Source organism: Paramormyrops kingsleyae, chromosome 11 (assembly GCF_048594095.1).
Source record: "Paramormyrops kingsleyae isolate MSU_618 chromosome 11, PKINGS_0.4, whole genome shotgun sequence".
In the NCBI taxonomy this organism is placed as follows: domain Eukaryota; kingdom Metazoa; phylum Chordata; class Actinopteri; order Osteoglossiformes; family Mormyridae; genus Paramormyrops; species Paramormyrops kingsleyae.
This window is the reverse complement of record NC_132807.1, coordinates 18,092,553-18,110,909: the sequence shown is the minus strand read 5'-3', so window position 1 is coordinate 18,110,909 and position 18,357 is coordinate 18,092,553. Positions and strand designations below refer to the sequence as shown.

General features: G+C 52.1%; 1 protein-coding gene across 5 annotated transcripts in view; it reads left to right on the top strand.

Moving 5' to 3' along the window:
• The first annotated feature begins 1,151 nt into the window (after positions 1-1,151).
• The window catches only part of scaper (S-phase cyclin A-associated protein in the ER), a 66,403-nt gene continuing 49,197 nt past the window's right edge, over positions 1,152-18,357 (top strand). The window contains exons 1-9 of one of the 5 annotated variants that reach the window (XM_072718177.1): positions 1,152-1,510; positions 6,692-6,809; positions 9,582-9,652; positions 11,232-11,456; positions 14,789-14,889; positions 15,206-15,322; positions 15,920-16,065; positions 16,402-16,649; positions 16,946-17,155. In XM_072718177.1, coding sequence (XP_072574278.1) covers positions 1,337-1,510; positions 6,692-6,809; positions 9,582-9,652; positions 11,232-11,456; positions 14,789-14,889; positions 15,206-15,322; positions 15,920-16,065; positions 16,402-16,649; positions 16,946-17,155 — 1,410 coding nt within the window. In that variant the 5' untranslated portion in view covers positions 1,152-1,336. Of the gene's footprint in view, positions 1,511-3,053; positions 3,582-6,691; positions 6,810-9,581; positions 9,653-11,231; positions 11,457-14,788; positions 14,890-15,205; positions 15,323-15,919; positions 16,066-16,401; positions 16,665-16,945; positions 17,156-18,357 lie in introns of those variants that run through there. The other 4 variants (XM_072718176.1, XM_072718178.1, XM_072718180.1 and 1 more) reach the window with 4 other exon arrangements.

The window sequence follows — 18,357 nt, the reverse complement described above, 5'->3', positions numbered from 1 at the left end:
TTTTACAGAGCCAGGTTTGGCTTATTGCTATCCTAGTGACATACCTGATCACCGACACAAATCAGTCACAACAATATATTTTAAATATTAATTACGATATATTAAAAAGGGAAAGCATAGTACAGAAGACGTAGGCTAGATGCCTTATTTTTTATAACTAGTAAATAAAAAACACAAAGGTGAAGAAATGTTGGTTTCATTTAAATGTATTCAATTTAATGACATTCCCAAATAAATGGCTAGACGGGACACCTTGATACGCAACGTACTACAATAACAAATAATCCCAAAAGCTATATTAAAATTTTGAACAATACTGCCCCTTAGTGGAAACTATTAGTAATAGCCAGGAGTATATAGGAGCACCCTTAAAACTTTTTCATGCTTAAATTTCAGAATAGATTCAGCTTTCCAATCCTGCACAGCTAACTGAAATTATTATTACATTGAGTCCGTAAGATTCAAGATTTTTATTTGTCACATGCATGAATATAGTGTTACAACAGCAGCGAAACCAATCAATCAATCATCAAACAAACAAACAAACAAACAAACAGAAGTACAATACTTTATGGACTTGAAATTACAATTTGGCTATTCAGAAAAGGTGAGTATTTTTTAGTAAAGGGGTAAAGATATTAATTGCCCACCAATGATACAAGCATACTCGATGCAGAGGAAAACTAGCTTCGTTTGGTTGCAACTGTTGTAAGCAAATATTTCACACGTACATGTACAGTTAATATAAATAGTCAGTTAACAGGTAACTTAATGCGCGTCTGAATAGGAGATTATAGCCAAGTAAATGGGCGCTAAGGCATAACGTAACTATGATCTTTAACCCTCTCCATGTACGGCTTTACATTTGTTCTTCAAATGCAGCCCCCCGCAGATTACAGAGGCACCCATAAACAAACACACTTCGCAGTGCACACTGGGGTATCCCTACATCCCTAAACAAACAAACCATCATACATAATGTGGTTTCCAGACAGATCCCGGTCGCCAGTGTTGCCGGACCACACCCCTCGCGCGCGTTCTTCTGTTCGTCCATTGGCTATTTCGTGATTGTTGCCCGCCTTTCGACCAAAAACTGGCGTCTTTATTGGCCACGACAGATGTTTGTCAAGGTTGCAAAGTAACGGCGGCATCTTATTAGCTGCCGGACATGTTTGTCACGGTTGCGAAGCAGACACTTCCTGCTACCTTGCGGGTCACGCCGATCGTCGCTGCCAGTCTTGACAAATGTAGCCGGTCTGTTTTGCGACCCGCCCTTATATTGCGTCGAGTTGGAGGATAGTTTGGATTTTTTTTTTCGAAATAAACCCGGCATTCGATGTCGAAAGACGGCCGCGGTGACGGGAGACGGCGCGGCGCGGCGCAGCACAGGTTCGGGCCGAGGGCGGCCCAGGGTGGGGATGGACGGGAGAGGTCCGGGAGCAACAGCTCGGGGTCTTCGCACGGAGGAGGAGGAAAAGGCAGGAACACGCCGATAAGCATCGCATTGAAGGTAGCTATCGTTTAGTTGTCCCACATACCACGATCACAGTGGCCAGGGGGGCTGGCGGCGGGACGTCGGGAGGGGGAGGATGTATGTCAGGCTGCGAGCATGCAAGTGCGCTAGGACTGCACAGGCTTTATTTCTTCTCACCGGTAGGACATTACCCACGGCTCCCCTCAGCTCCCCCCACCGTCTGCAGTTACTTTTTGAGACACTTGTGTACACACACGCCCCGCATCCCCTATGAACACAGTAACACCGTTATTTTCATCAAGAAATGTAGGTTATAGGTGAAGAGAGATACAAACATGTCAGTGGTAGATGTCAGAAGGGCAACTGTCAAACCTAATCACCCTCCCCCGCCCCGCCCCGCCCCCATCTGCAGTCACAAGGCAAAACCATTTCACCTTTTAATTACAGGGGATGGGACCGGTGCATGGAAGGACAATAAAACAAATAACAGCACAGTACAGGACACAGGAATATATTTTGCACCACAAATCAAAGCAGTACCAGCTGTATTTACCCCCCATCTCTATCCCTGACCCATGGCCCCATGTTTAAATGACACTAATATCCCTGCATTGGCATAGATATATGGTGCAGGGTAGAATGGCTGTAGGAGATGCAGGTGCATAAGAAGCCGTGGGTGGCTGTCCTCTGAGAAGCAGTGAGCTCTAGTCTGAGCATCACGTATCTGCCACACTCCCGCAGCACCTTTTGCCCTAGTTAATGTATTATCTTTGTACTCTAAGTTCTAGGCTTAGGCTTGCAGAAGGTCGGTGTTTTAATGTTAGTAATATTAAAGGGTTTTGCATATTATGCAGTGTGAGATGTTTGAATACTCAGTCTTTCCTGCAGTTTACTTTGGGTAAATATGCGGCATATGACACATTAGCTGCCATATGGTGCGTGACTGTAAATGCCGGTCATTGTGGTTGTTAGTAGCAGTACTTGTGTTTAAATTAGGCTGCTGTTTTCCCAGTGGCACTGGGCCACAGAGATAGGAAGCAAGTGTTAAGTGTAACAGTGTCATCCATCCATTCATTAGTTGATGGAAATGGACTCCTGTTTGTTCACGTTGACATGAGGACAGTGTGAACTTGGGCCAATCGCTTACTGGGTTTTCAGAATGGTTGTCATTGATTTAACATGTATAGAGTTCATGAGGTGATATTTAAGAAAACAGGTAGCTGTGGCAATCATTTAGTCATTCACATGTTTGTATTGTTATGTATATGTACTACATGCTCATGTCGGAGATGTCATGCTTTATCTGGAATGTTCTTTTCTGTTCTGATGGTGTTGCACCTGTTTGTCTCTGTTTACTTCTTGCACTGATGACACACTCTTTATAGTGTGTGTCTGCCTCCCCCATAAAAGCCGGCACTGACGCCCCGATGTGATGAATGCTCGACAGTGTGTGTCCACCTCAGACCTCACGATTCCTAGGACTCTCCCCCCCCCACTCGTTGAAATCTGTATTCACGCAGCTAACAGCGAATCTCCCCCCCCCCCCCACCCTTCAATGTGTCATTTCGCTCCTGTCCTCCTGTTCGGAACACACTTCTCGCCGATGCATCAGATCAGATGCAGAGTCCACCCCCGCGGTGGCCGTCCGCGTGCGAGACTGGGGGACTGAACGACTGCACGACACCTGAGCTGGGAGAGAGAGAGGGAGAGGGAGAGAGAGAGGGACAGAATGAGGGTGAGGGAGAGAGGGAGTGAGGAACGACAAGTCCGTCCGCTCTGACGAGGGCGGTGAAAGCAGGAGGAGCTCACTGCGGCGGCCAGGCGGCTCCGGCGGCCCGCTTGGTGTCACGGAGCCCCGGCCGCTTTCTGCAGGAGGTGCAGCGGGCCCTGGTGTCGGTGCTAAGGGACAAGAAGAGGTGACGCGGCCTGAGGAGCCTCCGGCAGCCGGCCGGGCCAGAAGGCTATTTTGGTCCCACGCTCGGATGACGATGTCAGCGATGGCAGGCGGCCGTGCTGGCGTGTGGCAGGCGACTCGGTGACCATCACCGCTGTTAACCGCAGCATGTCGGGCTCGGAGGAGCCGGCATTCAGGCCCGACTTCTACTCTGTACGTACCCTCAGTCCGCGATCCGCATGGCCGCCGTCTCGTGTGCATCGGTGATCTGATTCAGGGACAGTAACCCCACACAGAAGGGCCTCCTCACAATGGCTGCCTTTGTACGGCGTCTGAAAAGGCCTGGCTCTGTGCCATGGGCTTCTTAAGAACCACGCTGCCCTGGTATGAAAAGACAGGGGGGTGTGGGGGGGGGGGGGACAGGTGCCAGAGTCCTGCGGCTGATTGTGGCACCAGAGAAGCCTTTCTGTTACCGTATGCTACCCCTCTGCAGTGTGTTGTAACTGTGCATGGCTTGCCCCTCTACGCTGTGCCGTTACTGTGCGTTACCTGCCCCTCTACGCTGTGCCATTACTGTGCGTTACCTGCCCCTCTACGCTGTGCCGTTACTGTGCGTTACCTGCCCCCCTACGCTGTGCCGTTACTGTGCGTTACCTGCCCCCCTACGCTGTGCCGTTACTGTGCGTTACCTGCCCCTCTACGCTGTGCCGTTACTGTGCGTTACCTGCCCCCCTACGCTGTGCCGTTACTGTGCGTTACCTGCCCCCCTACGCTGTGCCGTTACTGTGCGTTACCTGCCCCTCTATGCTGTGCCGTTACTGTGCGTTACCTGCCCCTCTACGCTGTGCCGTTACTGTGCGTTACCTGCCCCTCTACGCTGTGCCGTTACTGTGCGTTACCTGCCCCTCTACGCTGTGCCGTTACTGTGCGTTACCTGCCCCCCTACGCTGTGCCGTTACTGTGCGTTACCTGCCCCCCTACGCTGTGCCGTTACTGTGCGTTACCTGCCCCCCTACGCTGTGCCGTTACTGTGCGTTACCTGCCCCCCTACGCTGTGCCATTACTGTGCGTTACCTGCCCCTCTACGCTGTGCCGTTACTGTGCGTTACCTGCCCCTCTACGCCCCACTGCAGTGTGTTGTTATTGTGCGTTACCTGCCCCTCTGCGGTGTGTCGTCACTGTCGGTCACCTGCCCCACTGCAGTGTGTTGTTATTGTGCATTGCCTGACCCTCTAAAGTGTGTTGTTATTGTGCGTTACCTGCCCCTCTGCGGTGTGTCGTCACTGTCGGTCACCTGCCCCACTGCAGTGTGTTGTTATTGTGCGTTGCCTGACCCTCTAAAGTGTGTTGTTATTGTGCGTTACCTGCCCCTCTGTGGTGTGTCGTCACTGTCGGTCACCTGCCCCACTGCAGTGTGTTGTTATTATGCGTTGCCTGACCCTCTGCGGTGTGTTGTTATTGTACGTTACCTGCCCCTCTGTCGTGCGTTGTCACTGTGCATTACCTGCCACTCTGCAGTGAGTCATCACTGTACGATACCCGCCCCTCTGCAGTGAGTCGTCACTGTGCGTTACCTGCCCCTCTGCAGTGAGTCGTCACTGTGCGTTACCTGCCCCTCTGCAGTGAGTCGTCACTGTGTGTTACCTGCCCCTCTGCAGTGAGTCGTCACTGTGCCTTACCTGCCCCTCTGCAGTGAGTCGTCACTGTGCGTTACCTGCCCCTCTGCAGTGAGTCGTCACTGTGCGTTACCTGCCCCTCTGTGTGTAGTTACTGTCCTCAGGGCAGGTCTCTTTGGCAGCACTGTTTTCCCAGGTCTTGGTGTTCAGTCCTGATCCTTCTAAGTAGGTCAGCTGTATATTAGGCATTTTAAAGTGGTGATGTGATCTGGACCTAGAACATCGCACAGCCCTGGAGTTTCGGAATAGCTGGGAGTTTGTCGAAGCAGAGCTAAATTAACTGCTTTGTGGTGTCATTAACTGTGCTGATTGTGATCATGAACAACACGGCACTGCAGGACCAGGCTGGTTTCTTATTCTGTTGAGGTGTCTGAATGAAGCAGGGCTGGGTGAAGGCGGGCCTCTCTAAATCCACGCCCAGATGCTGGGAAGAAGCATCATCTAGCCCTGGGAATATTAACCCGGCACTGCTGCCATGTTTACAGGTCCTGTAAGGGGAACAAAAAACAAAATAGATATCTGAAGTGAATGACTTGTCTGTTGTCACGGTGATGATGAGATCACATAAATGGGCAGAGGCCCTATATGAGAACAACCCCCATCCCAATTTACATGTGTGTGGGCGTGTGTTAATGCACATTTTATGATGCACTGCTGTGCAGCCAACTTTGATTTGAGCTCAGTACTAATTGTACTGTTTTCTGTAAAGAATGCATTCACACTCTAAGCCCCACTTACTCAGATTGCACTGGAGAATTGTTAAATTTTAGTCTAAGAAGTTAAAATATTTGACATCGCTTTTGAGCAGTGTTCCGTTAAGCACCTTTTAATCCCATCAGTGTGAATAACACAGTGAAATAATCCCTTCTTTTTGATTCAGTAGCGTCAGAATGCCGACTCTGATCTCTAAGCTTATCCATAAGCTTTAAATCAACTTTTCAGTTTGACCTTTAAACAAATAGTAAAAACGATAAGGAATCAGAGTAATGGGTTGGGGATACCCCCCCCCCCCACCCCCAACCCTAGGAGCCTGAAAGCAGTACATCTGATCCTTCCCCTTAGATCCGCGGCCCCGGCCCCTGTCAGCTGCCCTTGAATCCTGGCCCCCAGTGGCACATTTAATGACTCATGCTTTTTGTGCTTGTTGATAAATGAGGACACCGGTTTAATCAGCAGTTTATATCTATGTCACGATTCTGTCAGAGGCGGCAGCTGCTCTCGCGTGTTTTTACGTTTATTATTTAGATGCTTTTACCCAAAGTAACGTACTTGGGGTCAGAGAGCAGGGTGAGCTGGCATCCAGCGTTCCTGGAGTAGCTGGGGTTAAGGGCCTTGATCCTGCGCTCAATGGAGGTCCTATATCTGACCGTGGGGTTTGTACCCACAACCTTTGGGACACGGGGACAGATTCCTGACCTACTGAGCTACACACCGCCGGCTTCTTGCCCTTAAGGCAGAGGTATGACTAATGCGCTGTTGCTGGTAAATCCTCAGCGTGACTCTAACTGGCAGTGTGGGCTGCAAGGCTGCAGGGTGTCTGCACTGGTGCTTGTCTGGCATGGGAGGGCAGCTCTGGGAGCCGGTTGCCAGGAGACAAGCGTCCCATGTGGCGTCGGCCTGACAGATACCCCCCCTTCTCTTCCCCAGGCCTCCTTCCAGCGGTCCAACAGTCACGACAAGGTGCGGAAGATCGTCGCAGAGGAAGGCCGGGCCGCTCGCAACCTGATTGCTTGGAGCGTGCCACTGGAGACCAAGGAGGAGGAAGGTGAGAAGTCTATGGGGGTGTGGCCTCCACCCTGGGACACGCCCACCACCCTGGGACACGCCCACCACCCTGGGACACGCCCCCCACAGTGTAACTGGCAGCCCAACTTCACGCACCCTAACACACAGGTAGTCTGACACCTGCTTCAGCCCTTGTGCAGATAGAATCCACATGTTTGCTGATTTTCTAGCAGACGCTGGTTCTTGTATATGGCTGGGAGTTACCAGGGTGTTAAAAGAAGGGTTTGCTGCAGCTGCAGCCTGTTGTCAGGGCTCAGTTGTGCTGGAGTTTTACTGCAGGTGCAGCAGTTGAGACTCCACCTCTCAGACAGGCTGCCTTTCCTGGCTTTGGTCATGTGGTGTTAGATCGGTCTGGTGGTGAGAGGAGACCCTGAACGTCTGATTTTTAATCCACTTCTCCTATGAAATGCCTGCAGGCATCTTCAGCTGCTGCGTTCCCAGCCTTCAAACTTAAGCCACATTAGTCAGCTTGGCTTGTGCAGTTTGACATCATCGACGATAACAGACAAGTAAACCCAGTCCGTCCGTGTCTGACAGTGACTGGCTGGCGATTATCGCCTAAGTAAGATAAAGAAATGTATGATATGGCTCTCAGTTCAGCCGATCTTTAAAGTGTTTTAACTGATTGTAATATTACATAGTTATGAATTTTTTACTTATTTTATTTAATGTTTTAATGCTCTTCATGCTCTCCTCATGAATATAGGCCTTGCCCTAGCTTCTGGCATGGCGTTAAAAGTGAGCATAACTTATTCAGTAAGTTTATTATAATATAATCATCTCGTTATCTTGAAATATCAAAGCTCGTTTTCTCGAGATAACAAGATCATTTTCTCTGAATAATTACATGGATAAGCATATTGTGCCGCCTTGGGCCAGTCATCCAGAACGCCCCGCTGTTTGCATTTGTACTGTAACTTTGTTACTGAATGTGTGCTTCCGTTTATTTAACGTTAAAATTAAGCGTTGTACCCGTGTAGTATCTTACTGTGAAGTACATGTTACATCCTAAGTTGCACCATGGTCCAGGGAAATACTGTCATATCACTGTACGCAATATAAAAATATTCACATTTGAAATAAACAAACCTTCATAACTACATTAAAATCTACACACATTATCTGAATCCTTGCAGGTTATTCCGCTAAGTGCATTGTGCTATGTTTGACAGTGTTCCATTGACAGAGTGGCAGACACACAGAGCAGCCCTAAGGTATTAATGTAAACTGTATATAAGCTGCAAGTCCTTTTAAAACCCGTAGCTTACTCTGCCACGCTGCAAAATTTTCTTGTTATCTTGGGAATATCAGCTTTGTTTTTTCGATATTTATCTCATTATCTTGCGATAATCACATTTAAAATAATTGCAAGCACTACAGTTCTAATCTGTGTATCGGTTATTTTTCATGCTCCTTTATTTTCGGCTAAAAAATTCAAGTAGTCCTCTTTAGTTCCGCGCACGAGCGTGTGTGTGTGTGTGCGCGCATGCGCGCGCGTGTGTTGAGAGGGGTGTCGAATGACTCCGTTATTGTTGTTATGATATTTTCATGGTTAAATATTGCATATTATTTTTAAACATCGCCCAGTACTGATACCCGCTACGTCCAGCTGATCTCTGTCGCTGTCATCGACAGCAGGGATGTAAGGTCGGGTTTCCCATCCCCTGGGGGTTTTGCGGAGGGGTTGGTTTCTGAAAAAATAAACTATATATGTTTCATTATATGACCCCTGGCTTCGCGCGAGCCCCTGAATGCCCAATCGAAATGCTCTGCCGGCGCCGCTGCTCGTCAGCCCCGATAAATATGCATGTGAAACGGCACATATTCCCCTCGTATCGCCGTAGCGGCTAGTTTCATGCACGTGGTGGTGTGGTGAAGATCTCCCCAGTTAATGTTCTGTGAAGATCTGTAGCTGGTAAAGTCTAGTAAACTAGTAGCAGAAGCCAACAGCTCATATGATTTTAACCTTTGGTTCAGTGGTGAGACGATAAAAGGGAGTTTTTGGTGGATAGCTCTCCTTCATCAAACACAACCTTCGCTTTCCTCTCCTACGCTTCTTGTGACTTCCTCTCTTTATCTAAACACGTTTTATTTGTTTATTCCATGTCTTCACAAGAAACTAAAAGGACTTTTGAAATCATTAGTCATGGATAGATATGCATGTAAACAGAGTTGGGTAATTCATGTCCAGATAGTAGAAGTCCAGACTGGGATTTTATTTCAACCATCCAGTTGAGTTCTCTGTGACTGTGACTCTTTGTGCTCAACTGGTTGGTTGAAACAAAATCCCAGTCTGGACTTTTACTCTCTGGACATGAATTACCCAACTCTGCTCTGTATATCGTACATATAGACCTTTATTTATCCTGCTGTATTCGGTACTGTGGTCTGCAGGAATCACACAGGTGAGAATTTCATTGTGCCTTTGGCACATAACAATAAAAGGATCTTGGACTTTGACTCTGGGGTAAAAGCAAACAAGGTTGCATGACTCTGACCCTAACCCTAACCCTGACCCCCATCTGAACAGAACAGTCAGGTAGCTGCCGGGTGATTCTGTTCTGCTGTCACCCAGCTGGATGCTCACTACTACCCCTGTGATGCTTATTCTGGTTGCCTGTTAGTTGCAGGGAAGATCCCACTGGAATCGACTGGAGCCAAGAGCCACAGGGGAGGCACCGACACAGCCAGAGCACAGGGCGCAGTTCCTCTCCCACTCCTGTGTTGAGCTGTGTTTCATCTTGCTTTGCAGGGAAGCCCAAATCACAGGCCAGCCCGAGACCACAGCGGATCAGCGCCGGGATCCACCGCAACAAGAAGCGGGTAAATCTTAATTTCTGCATTTCGCTATTAACTCCAGATCAGTCAGGATTTAATGGTGTTAATGTGTGAGGTTGAAAGCAGACTCAGGCAGTATATATTTCATAACCATTAAACCTGCAACTGACACCATTTTCATTTTATGCAGTTCTGTTGCTTGACCACAAGAGGGAGACACAGACCGTGTTAGCTTGGCTTATTGTAGATCATTGAACAAAATTTCTGTAGGCCTGTCATGTTTTAAAGGAGGTGTGTTTGATAATTAATACATGGCACATGGTGTTATGGCAGAAATGTAACTGGATATTGAGATCAGGGTTAGTAATAGCAGAATCTGGCTGCTTTGTTTGTGGTCAGGGGACTTTGAATTGCAGATTGTAGCCTGTCCTATATCAGCAGAATTAAGCTTTAGTCTAAAATGTCACTTCCTTGGCTGGAGTTTGTGGTTGTGTCTAAACGGCCTGGATCTACAGGGGTCTCATGTCAAGGTTGTGATGAGATGCAGAGTTGGTGGGGGGGGGGGCACCCTTCCCCTCCTGGCATTTTTATCATTTAAATCATTCATATATATCATTTAAACATTTTTCTTCTGGTCCAGATAATGTGGTTCACTTGGTAGGGAGGTTTTCGTTTCAAACTCTGTCGTCCAGCAGGAGGCGCTGTGGGCTGTCTTACTGGCAGCTGGGAGGAATGCTAATGACGGGAGTGACGGGGTGAGCTGGCTGGGCCATTAGGGGTGGGTGTCTGTGGTGGCAGCCATGTCCCTGGGGTGGCACTTATTGAACTGTGACAGATGTGGGCTGTCAGACTGCCCCTCCCGCGGACCTTCCATTACCCAGCCCCCCCCCCCACATGGAGATAGGGTTACACTCCACATGCCCCCACCCCCACAGTCCAGACAGTCACAAACTGCTTGTGAGCTGCGCATTGAGCGCTTGGTCTGTTTCTTTATCATTCTAGTTATACTGTATATCTGCTGTGTGTCAGGTTAGTGTGCATGGGCGCCCACTACAGGCCAGGCATGGCATGTCCTCGGTGTGCCGGGGGAGGGGGGCATCTAGGAGCTGGTTGACAGGCTGCATGTGAAAGGTGAGTTGGGATGTGACGAGACGGGTGCCGGTCAAGTTTGGCGTCAACCTGCCACGGCCCTGACAGACTGGGGGCTAATTACAGGCGTGGGGCCGGGGGGGTGCTGTCAGAGCGTGGCTGAAAACCCGCAGCTGGGGAGAGGGTGGGGGCGGTGAGAGCAGAGAAACGGAGCTGCAGCCTCAGGACCTGTGGCTTTGACCAGCCCGGGTCTGGAACGAAGGACAGAAGTGTGTCTGTTACACGTTAAGGCAGCTCGGCGTTCCGGAATTCCACTTCTGTGACTTCTGTGTGTGTCATTGTGATGGACTGACATCCTGTTTGGGGACTCCCCCCAGCCCAGTGCATGCTGGGATAGGCTCATGTAGCATACTGATGAGCGGCTATGGGAGATGAATGGGTAGATGGTCAGTGGAATTATAGATTCTTGCTTGGTACCTACGCTGGTGACTGTGGCTGCGCTGCTGTTCTCCGGCTCCTCCTTGCCTCCCTGCAGAATGCCGGCCTGGACACCAAGGGGGCTGGCGGCGGGGGCGGGGGCGGCGGCGGGGGCGGGGCCACGCTCGACAAGGCCGCCGAGAAGAGCCCTACCAAGGCCCGGCCCCCGCGCAAGGTGGACCTGCGGGCGCGCTACTGGGCCTTCCTGTTCGACAACCTGCGGCGGGCAGTGGACGAGATCTATGTCACCTGCGAGTGGGATCAGAGCGTGGTGGAGTGCAAGGTACGAGTGGCTCCGTGTCGCACCTCATGGGACGTCTGGAACCTTACGGAGACCTGGTTCTGAGTTTGACCTCCATCTGAGAGGGGGGATGGGGGGGGAACTGGCCCCATGTAAAATAACAGCCACATCCTTTGGCGGAGAAGGTTATTTAATGCCTTTAATGAGTAACTTTTAATTAATTTAATTTATGCCGTTGTACCATGGCTATGTATAGGCAGTATTTTATAGCCTAAGACACGGTTATATATTTTGATGGCCACAAGATGGGGCTGTTGAGACTTTCTGCTGCTTTATTTCCATCCACACATTCCTCTTGTTTTCTGGTTTGTGTCAGTGGGAGCTTTGAAAGTGTCCCAGTGAGAGAATTATCACGGGGGCGCTCCTTTGGACGTCCCCGAGAGTGAGGTGATTGATGACGATGTTTAAACGGCGTGGGTGAGTGGTCTGGCAGGGGGCTGAAAGGTTAGGACTGATTAAGGTCCCCATGGGCGGAGCTTTGAAGGTCCGCCCCCCCCCCCCCCCCGGTCGCGAGAGGGGAGCATGGGAAAGTCCAAAATCAGCAGCGTGGCCCCATCGAGGCCAAAACCTCCAGCTGGGCAATGTTTTTGACAGATTGTGGAGATTCTGTCGCGGGTTCTGTAGGTCAACATGTGGTCTGTGGCCGTTCAGCAGCAGTGGATGCAGATCAGGGGTCCGGATATCATTGACAGGTCTATACTCTGCTGGTCTGGTTTTACCTGATGGGTGTTGTGGGAATTTTGGTGTTGCATTCTGGGTAACTGTGGTCACTGGGTGTTTAACCTAGAGAGAAAAACTGTGAAGAAGCTGCTCCAACCAATAAGCAAAATCAGCCACATTCAGAGTTACTGTAATGTTTTCCCCATGATCCAGACCAGGGGAAGTGGTTAGAGGATGGATGGGTATCATATCTGTGTCTCCCACAAAGGGGCTTTCAGTTTGTTTTCCCCTTTTGTGTGGGGGCCCGTTTTCCTGCTGTGCTGCCCTAATTGGACCTGTCTGCCCCCACTGTGCCCCCCCTCCAGCATTCGCCTGTACTCTGGCACACAAGACTATCAGTCACCGTGTCACGCAGGATAACACTGAGCATGGCTCTTTTGACAGCTTGTGATCGGAGCTGCAGGGATAACTGCTGTGGTCGGGACCCTGACATCATGATCTGGGATCACCTGCTGCCTCACCCACTTCACATTCAGCCCCACCCATCTCGTATGCAGCCCCGCCCATTCCCGTTTCAGCCCCACCCATCTCATATGCAGCCCCGCCCATTTCCCATTCAGCCCCACCCATCTCGTATGCAGCCCCGCCCATTCCTGTTTCAGCCCCACCCACCTCACATTCCACCCCACCCATCTCATATGCAGCCCCGCCCATTCCCGTTTCAGCCCCACCCACCTCACATTCCACCCCACCCATCTCATATGCAGCCCTGCCCATTCCCGTTTCAGCCCCACCCACCTCACATTCCACCTCATATGGGCGGGGCTGCATATGAGATGGGTGGGGCTGAATGGGAAATGGGGATGGCTGCATATGAGATGGGTGGGGTGGAATGTGAGGTGGGTGGGGCTGAAACGGGAATGACCTGCTTGAAGAGATTGACCCAGGCACAGTACGGCGCCATCACACCAGTCAAATGAACTGGACTTTAGGGGTCAGTTGCGTTCAGGTGTGGTAGGGATGGCCTAGCGTGAGCATACTGTGAGAGTGCGCTGCGTGTGCTGATGTAACCACCTGCAGCTGTGCGCTGTGGCTCAGTCCAGAGTCCGGCCTGCACACCCACTGGTCCCATCACAGGATCACCTCTTCTGGGCCGACGAGATGATTGATCCTGTTTGTGTTTAGATGCGATCATGTAATAAAGTCTGATTGTTAGGCCATTTCCACAGCTTGGTTTATCAATCTGACCCCCTAGGAGGGAGCACCCCCCCCCACTGGGTACTCATCCTACCTGTGCTGGGCCTCAGGGCCATGGGGATCTCATGGCCTGGGTGGGGGGACTTTGTTTTGGGTGTTGAGGTCATTCTGTTGGGGTGTTCTGCTCCCCCCCCCATTACCAAATGAGCGCACGCCCTCCCGCCCGGTAAGCAGCCCCACGCACATCTTTCACTAGTTGACTCGTCTATTAACTAAAAGCACCGTAGAGGTTTACTCCCCATTATCCCTCCCCGCCAGCCCCCATAAATCATGCCCCAGTGTCCCCACTACTGTCCCCAGGGGGGGGGGGCTCTACATTACGATCCCCGCCATATAAAAGCGGCTTTTTAAAACATGTGGCTTTTCCGGATCCCCGCAAGCTCGCGTCCTGGCGACTGTTACCGTGGAGACGCTGTCCCCCACGTGGGAGCATTTGAAGGAGACGAACCGAATCCACGGTATTTTTACCCCGCCATCGATCTGCCCGTCGCCCTCTGTGACCTTCAGATTGGGGGGGTGGGTGGGTATCAGTGACCGCACCCCCTCCGTCACGCCGCTCGGCAGCACTGAGTCGTCTTTGTGTCGTCAGCACCTCCTCTGGCGGTCGAAGGCCCCCCTCCCCCCAACGGAGGTGAGCCGTGGGGTCTATTGATGTCCAGAGCCCCCGTGAGCCCGGCTGTGGGATAGTGTGTCAGCGGGACGGCACGGTGGCGCCATCAGTCCTGCTCTACGCGCCAGGGACCAGAATTAATTACCAACCAATCGAATTTGTTGCAGCCAATTGGTAAACTAATTGGTAATTCCAGCTGTAGGCGGAGACTTGCCGGTGGGTGGAGCCTGGTCCGGGGGTGCCTTGTACTGAGGCCGTTTTGTTCTCCCTGTCCCAGCTGAACAGAGTGTGGCCTTGCCGGGCTGGGGGGGGGGGGGCGTGCCAGCTTCATGCCAGCTGTCTGTCTCGTTGCTGTTTCCCCATCAGACTTGGGGGCTCAGGTTACGGGCCGATCATCTAGGGGTCCGCAAATATCCCCCCCACCCACCCACAACCATTAGCAGGGAGCTGCTCTCCCGGGGCAGTCAGGCCCGTCCTTTGTGCTCCTTTTCGTGGGGAGAACGGGCAGGGGGTGGGCAGCGTCCCCTTCACTGCCCCCTGTCCTGACTTCTAACAGGTTGGTGTTTAGAGATAAGCAAATCCCCTTTCGCTTGCCGTAATGTCCAACCTGATATGGAAGCAAAGCGGATGTGGTAGCCGGAGATGGAATGAAGAAGCCAGCCTTGTGAAAACTGTAACGATCTTAATTAAAAACAGCCACAGTTAAAATATCATGTCATATTGTGTTAATGAGGTGTCCAGCGATGCTGCCCCTCTCTGGACCTGACCTTCTCACCCTGTTCTACAGGAAGTCCTCATGATGTTGGACAATTATGTGCGTGACTTCAAAGCCCTGATCGACTGGATCCAGCTTCAGGAGAAACTGGAGAAGACCGACGCCCAGAACAGGTGGGGCCACACGCCTCGGAGTCCCGCGGCCGGTCGTCATGGCAACAGGCCGTAATTCAGAGCACTCCAACACTTTGTTTCCTTTTAACGGAAAAACTACAAGAACGATAAATTGATTAAGGCATAAAAAGGCTCTTAAGTGGCCCTTGGTTTGAACGGCGGTCGACTTGCTTCTCCTACCAGTAGGAGCAGTAAATTGTATACTGAAGGGAACAGCTGTGTGCGGTCACATGATGCGTGAGGTCACCAGATGCATGCTGACGTTGTCACACTACAGCCCTGTAACGTGTTGGTCTGTCTGTCCGTCTCCCTGCAGACCCACCTCACTGGCCTGGGAGGTGCGTAAGATGTCCCCGGGACGCCACGTGATTCCCAGCCCATCCAGCGACCGCATGCTGCCGTCTCCCAGCGCACGCCGTTCCCTTAACTTTGGGTCAGTAGGATCATCTCCCCCCCCCCCCACCTTCTGGCTTTCTGGGCCCCCCACCCAGTTCGCTAAGAAAAGTACGTGTTTAATGTGATTTTCGCAGACTCAGCTTCCTCATACGCAGGACTGGTGGCACGTTCAGTATGGGTGTCATTCTGTAACCCGACTCCACAGGCCGCTCACCCGCCTTGTCCGGCCATTTTCTCTCGCTCAAGACACTGGGTTTTGAAGAGGCCATGAGCACGCGCGTCTTTCTGCGGCTCCGTGAATCCGCAAACCCTCACAGAGACCCTGGCTGAATGTTGCCGATGTCTTAGTCATTTAATGTCTTAGTCAGGTAGACATTTTACAGCAGAGAATGCTGGGTCAGAATCAGCGACCATCTCATCATAGGCACAGCTGCCTAACCCCCTGGACCCCACTCTGCCTCCTCCCCTGTCTTCTCTGGTATCGGGGTCCTTTAGAAGTACTTCAGGCTTCCAGTTCCTGTTTCCCGGTTTTGTTTCAGTTCTGGGGTTCTGGAGTACGGCTTGTTCCCTCGTCTCCACGTTAGTGTTGGTCAGGAATCCCTCCTTCTGACTGGGTTCCGTTTCTCCCGCCCAGGGGGCCCCCACCCACACTGGCCACCGTCCGCCTGCCCAACACTGGGCCCAGCTGGGCCGACCGCGTGAAGTCCTCCCAGTCGCTGACAGTCCCCAGCCAGGGAGCCCCCCGATCCAGCCTGCCGACGCGGCCCGTGGAGAAGCCAGGTGAATGTCCCCACTGCCAGGAGTCTGTCACCCCCTGGTGGCTGGAGCTGGGCACCTCCAGTGCTGTTGGAGCTTAGTTAGGACTTCTGAAGAATATGACCGAAGATCCTTGACGGTTAATGACAGCGGATCCTAACGTACCGTAATCACTGTTACTTTGACTGTCATGTGACCGGCTGTTATGCGGATTGATTAGCCCCAGTTAGCCTGCTTGTGTGTTTAACGGTCAGCTGATGGTAAATGAGCCGCATTTATTTGTAGCTTGATGTTTCCTGGTGCGTCCGCCGTGGTGGGCAGTTCAAGGCCCTGCCGTTACCGAGTTAATCTTCTCTCCAGGGAAGGACGCCGAGGGCTGGGAGACGGTGCAGCGTGGGCGTCCTGCCCGGCCGCGCTCCGCCGCCGTGGTGGCCAAGGTCAGCCCCGTCCTGGTCCACAGTGCCCCCCGGGACGACAGCGACAAGGAGAACCACCGGCACCGGGACAACTCTGGGGGCCAGGACCCGGAGCAGACGGAACCGGTCAAACCGATTGACCCCCCAGTCCAGGAAGAAAGGGGGGGCGACGAGAAGGCAGAGGGCGCCCAGGTGCTTGGCATGCAGGTCACTCACCCGCTATCAGCCGCTAACGCGGTAATGGTTCAGCATGCTGTGGATGCTCGCTGCTAACGTTAGCATGACCCCCCCCCCCCCCCCAAATGTGGGGTTGGTCAGAGCATATTGGGGGAGGGGGGACCGTATGTGCTGTTGTATTTGTGGGTATTTGCTTCACATGTGATGCACACCGTGGGCCTTTAAGTGTCCCTGTACCCGCATGCCGACCCCCTGGGTCCCCCCCCCCCCCACAGGGTGCATGTGTTTAACCGGCGCCTGTGTTGGTGCAGCCCCCATGTGACAGCGTGCGGGCCTCGGGGCCCCGGGAAGACGAGGCTCCCCCCAGCGTGGCCCCTGGCCCCGCCCCTGCCCCCCCCAGCATGGACGCGGCGGGGGCGGGGGGTGAGCCGTCGGCCCCCACAGCATCTGCTCCAGGACAGACCCCCGCGGCGGAGGCTGTGAAAGCGGAGAGCATGCTGGATCCCGCAGAGCTGACCACTGTGAGTGCTGAGAGATGGGGGAGGGGGGGGGCGGCGCGGGGGCCTCAAAGCCTAAACAAATTCAGCAGAAAATCAGGGCCCCTTGCCAGCGTGACTGCTGGCGGTGGGGGCGGCGGTGAGGCCAGGCCAAGCAACCGGACTCCCCCATCGTGTCCCCCGGGGTGGCGGGCTGACAGCTGCTCTGTCCTGGGGGGCGTAGATGGGGACGGGGGGGGGGGCTCCGTCTGCAGGGAGTACACGTCTCAATGGGTTACTGTGGCAGTACAGGGGAGCACGCTCAGAATGGGGGGGGGGGGACTTAGGTTTCTCGTTCTCCGACTCAGCGCTGTGTGGATCAATGGCTCGGCTGAGGTTACGCCCCCCCCCCCCCCACCGTTGTTACAGGCTGCTGTTCCCACCCATTTCTGTTAGGGGGGTTACCAGTGGACCTGCAGGTACAGCGCTGTCTGGATAGAGCAGTGGACTATAAGGGGGCCCCATGCCATAAGGGGGCCCCTCATTCACAAAGCAGGTTTATAGACCCTTGTGCAAAAGTTTGAGAGTGGCTGGTTCAGGTTTGCAGACGTTAACGCTGCTGCCGCGTGTGGAATTGAGACAGCCTGTCTCTGTTTTTATCTAGTGTCGTATTTATCATCATTGTCCTGCTGCATCAGATACTCTCCCCCATTAATGGGGGCATGCATCTGTCTGTTTATGAATATTAAAAACCAAATATCAAGTTCAGATCTGTTCACCATAAATTCAATCTCTTAAAAGAATTTTTCCTATTGATTGTTTCCTGAAATAGGCTTAAATTTTAGAAATATATTTGGAAGTGTACTTTAGGAATGTTCCGGTTTATAAAAATAATCTTCCCGTGCTGCTGGTTTGGATCTGTGGGATGGGATCAGCTATCACGGGCCAGGGTCACCGTGGCGACGCAGGGTGGTTCATGACGTCTTCCTGTGTGACGATACAGCAGAGTGAACCATCTCTGATTGTGGCCTGAACCAATCAGTGTTATAAAAATTTGAAATCATCACATCAGGGCAGGTTTATTTTTGGATAAAGATAAACAGAGTTTGTTTGAAACACAGTGAGATTGTTTAGTTGCTGTAGCTTGGCTGCAGGGTCGAGATGGTGCTCCAGCACCAGCAAACCGCTGTGCTGCCTCAGTCTGTTAATGTGGACAGAGATGTTCCTTCACAGTGTGGAACAGCCCA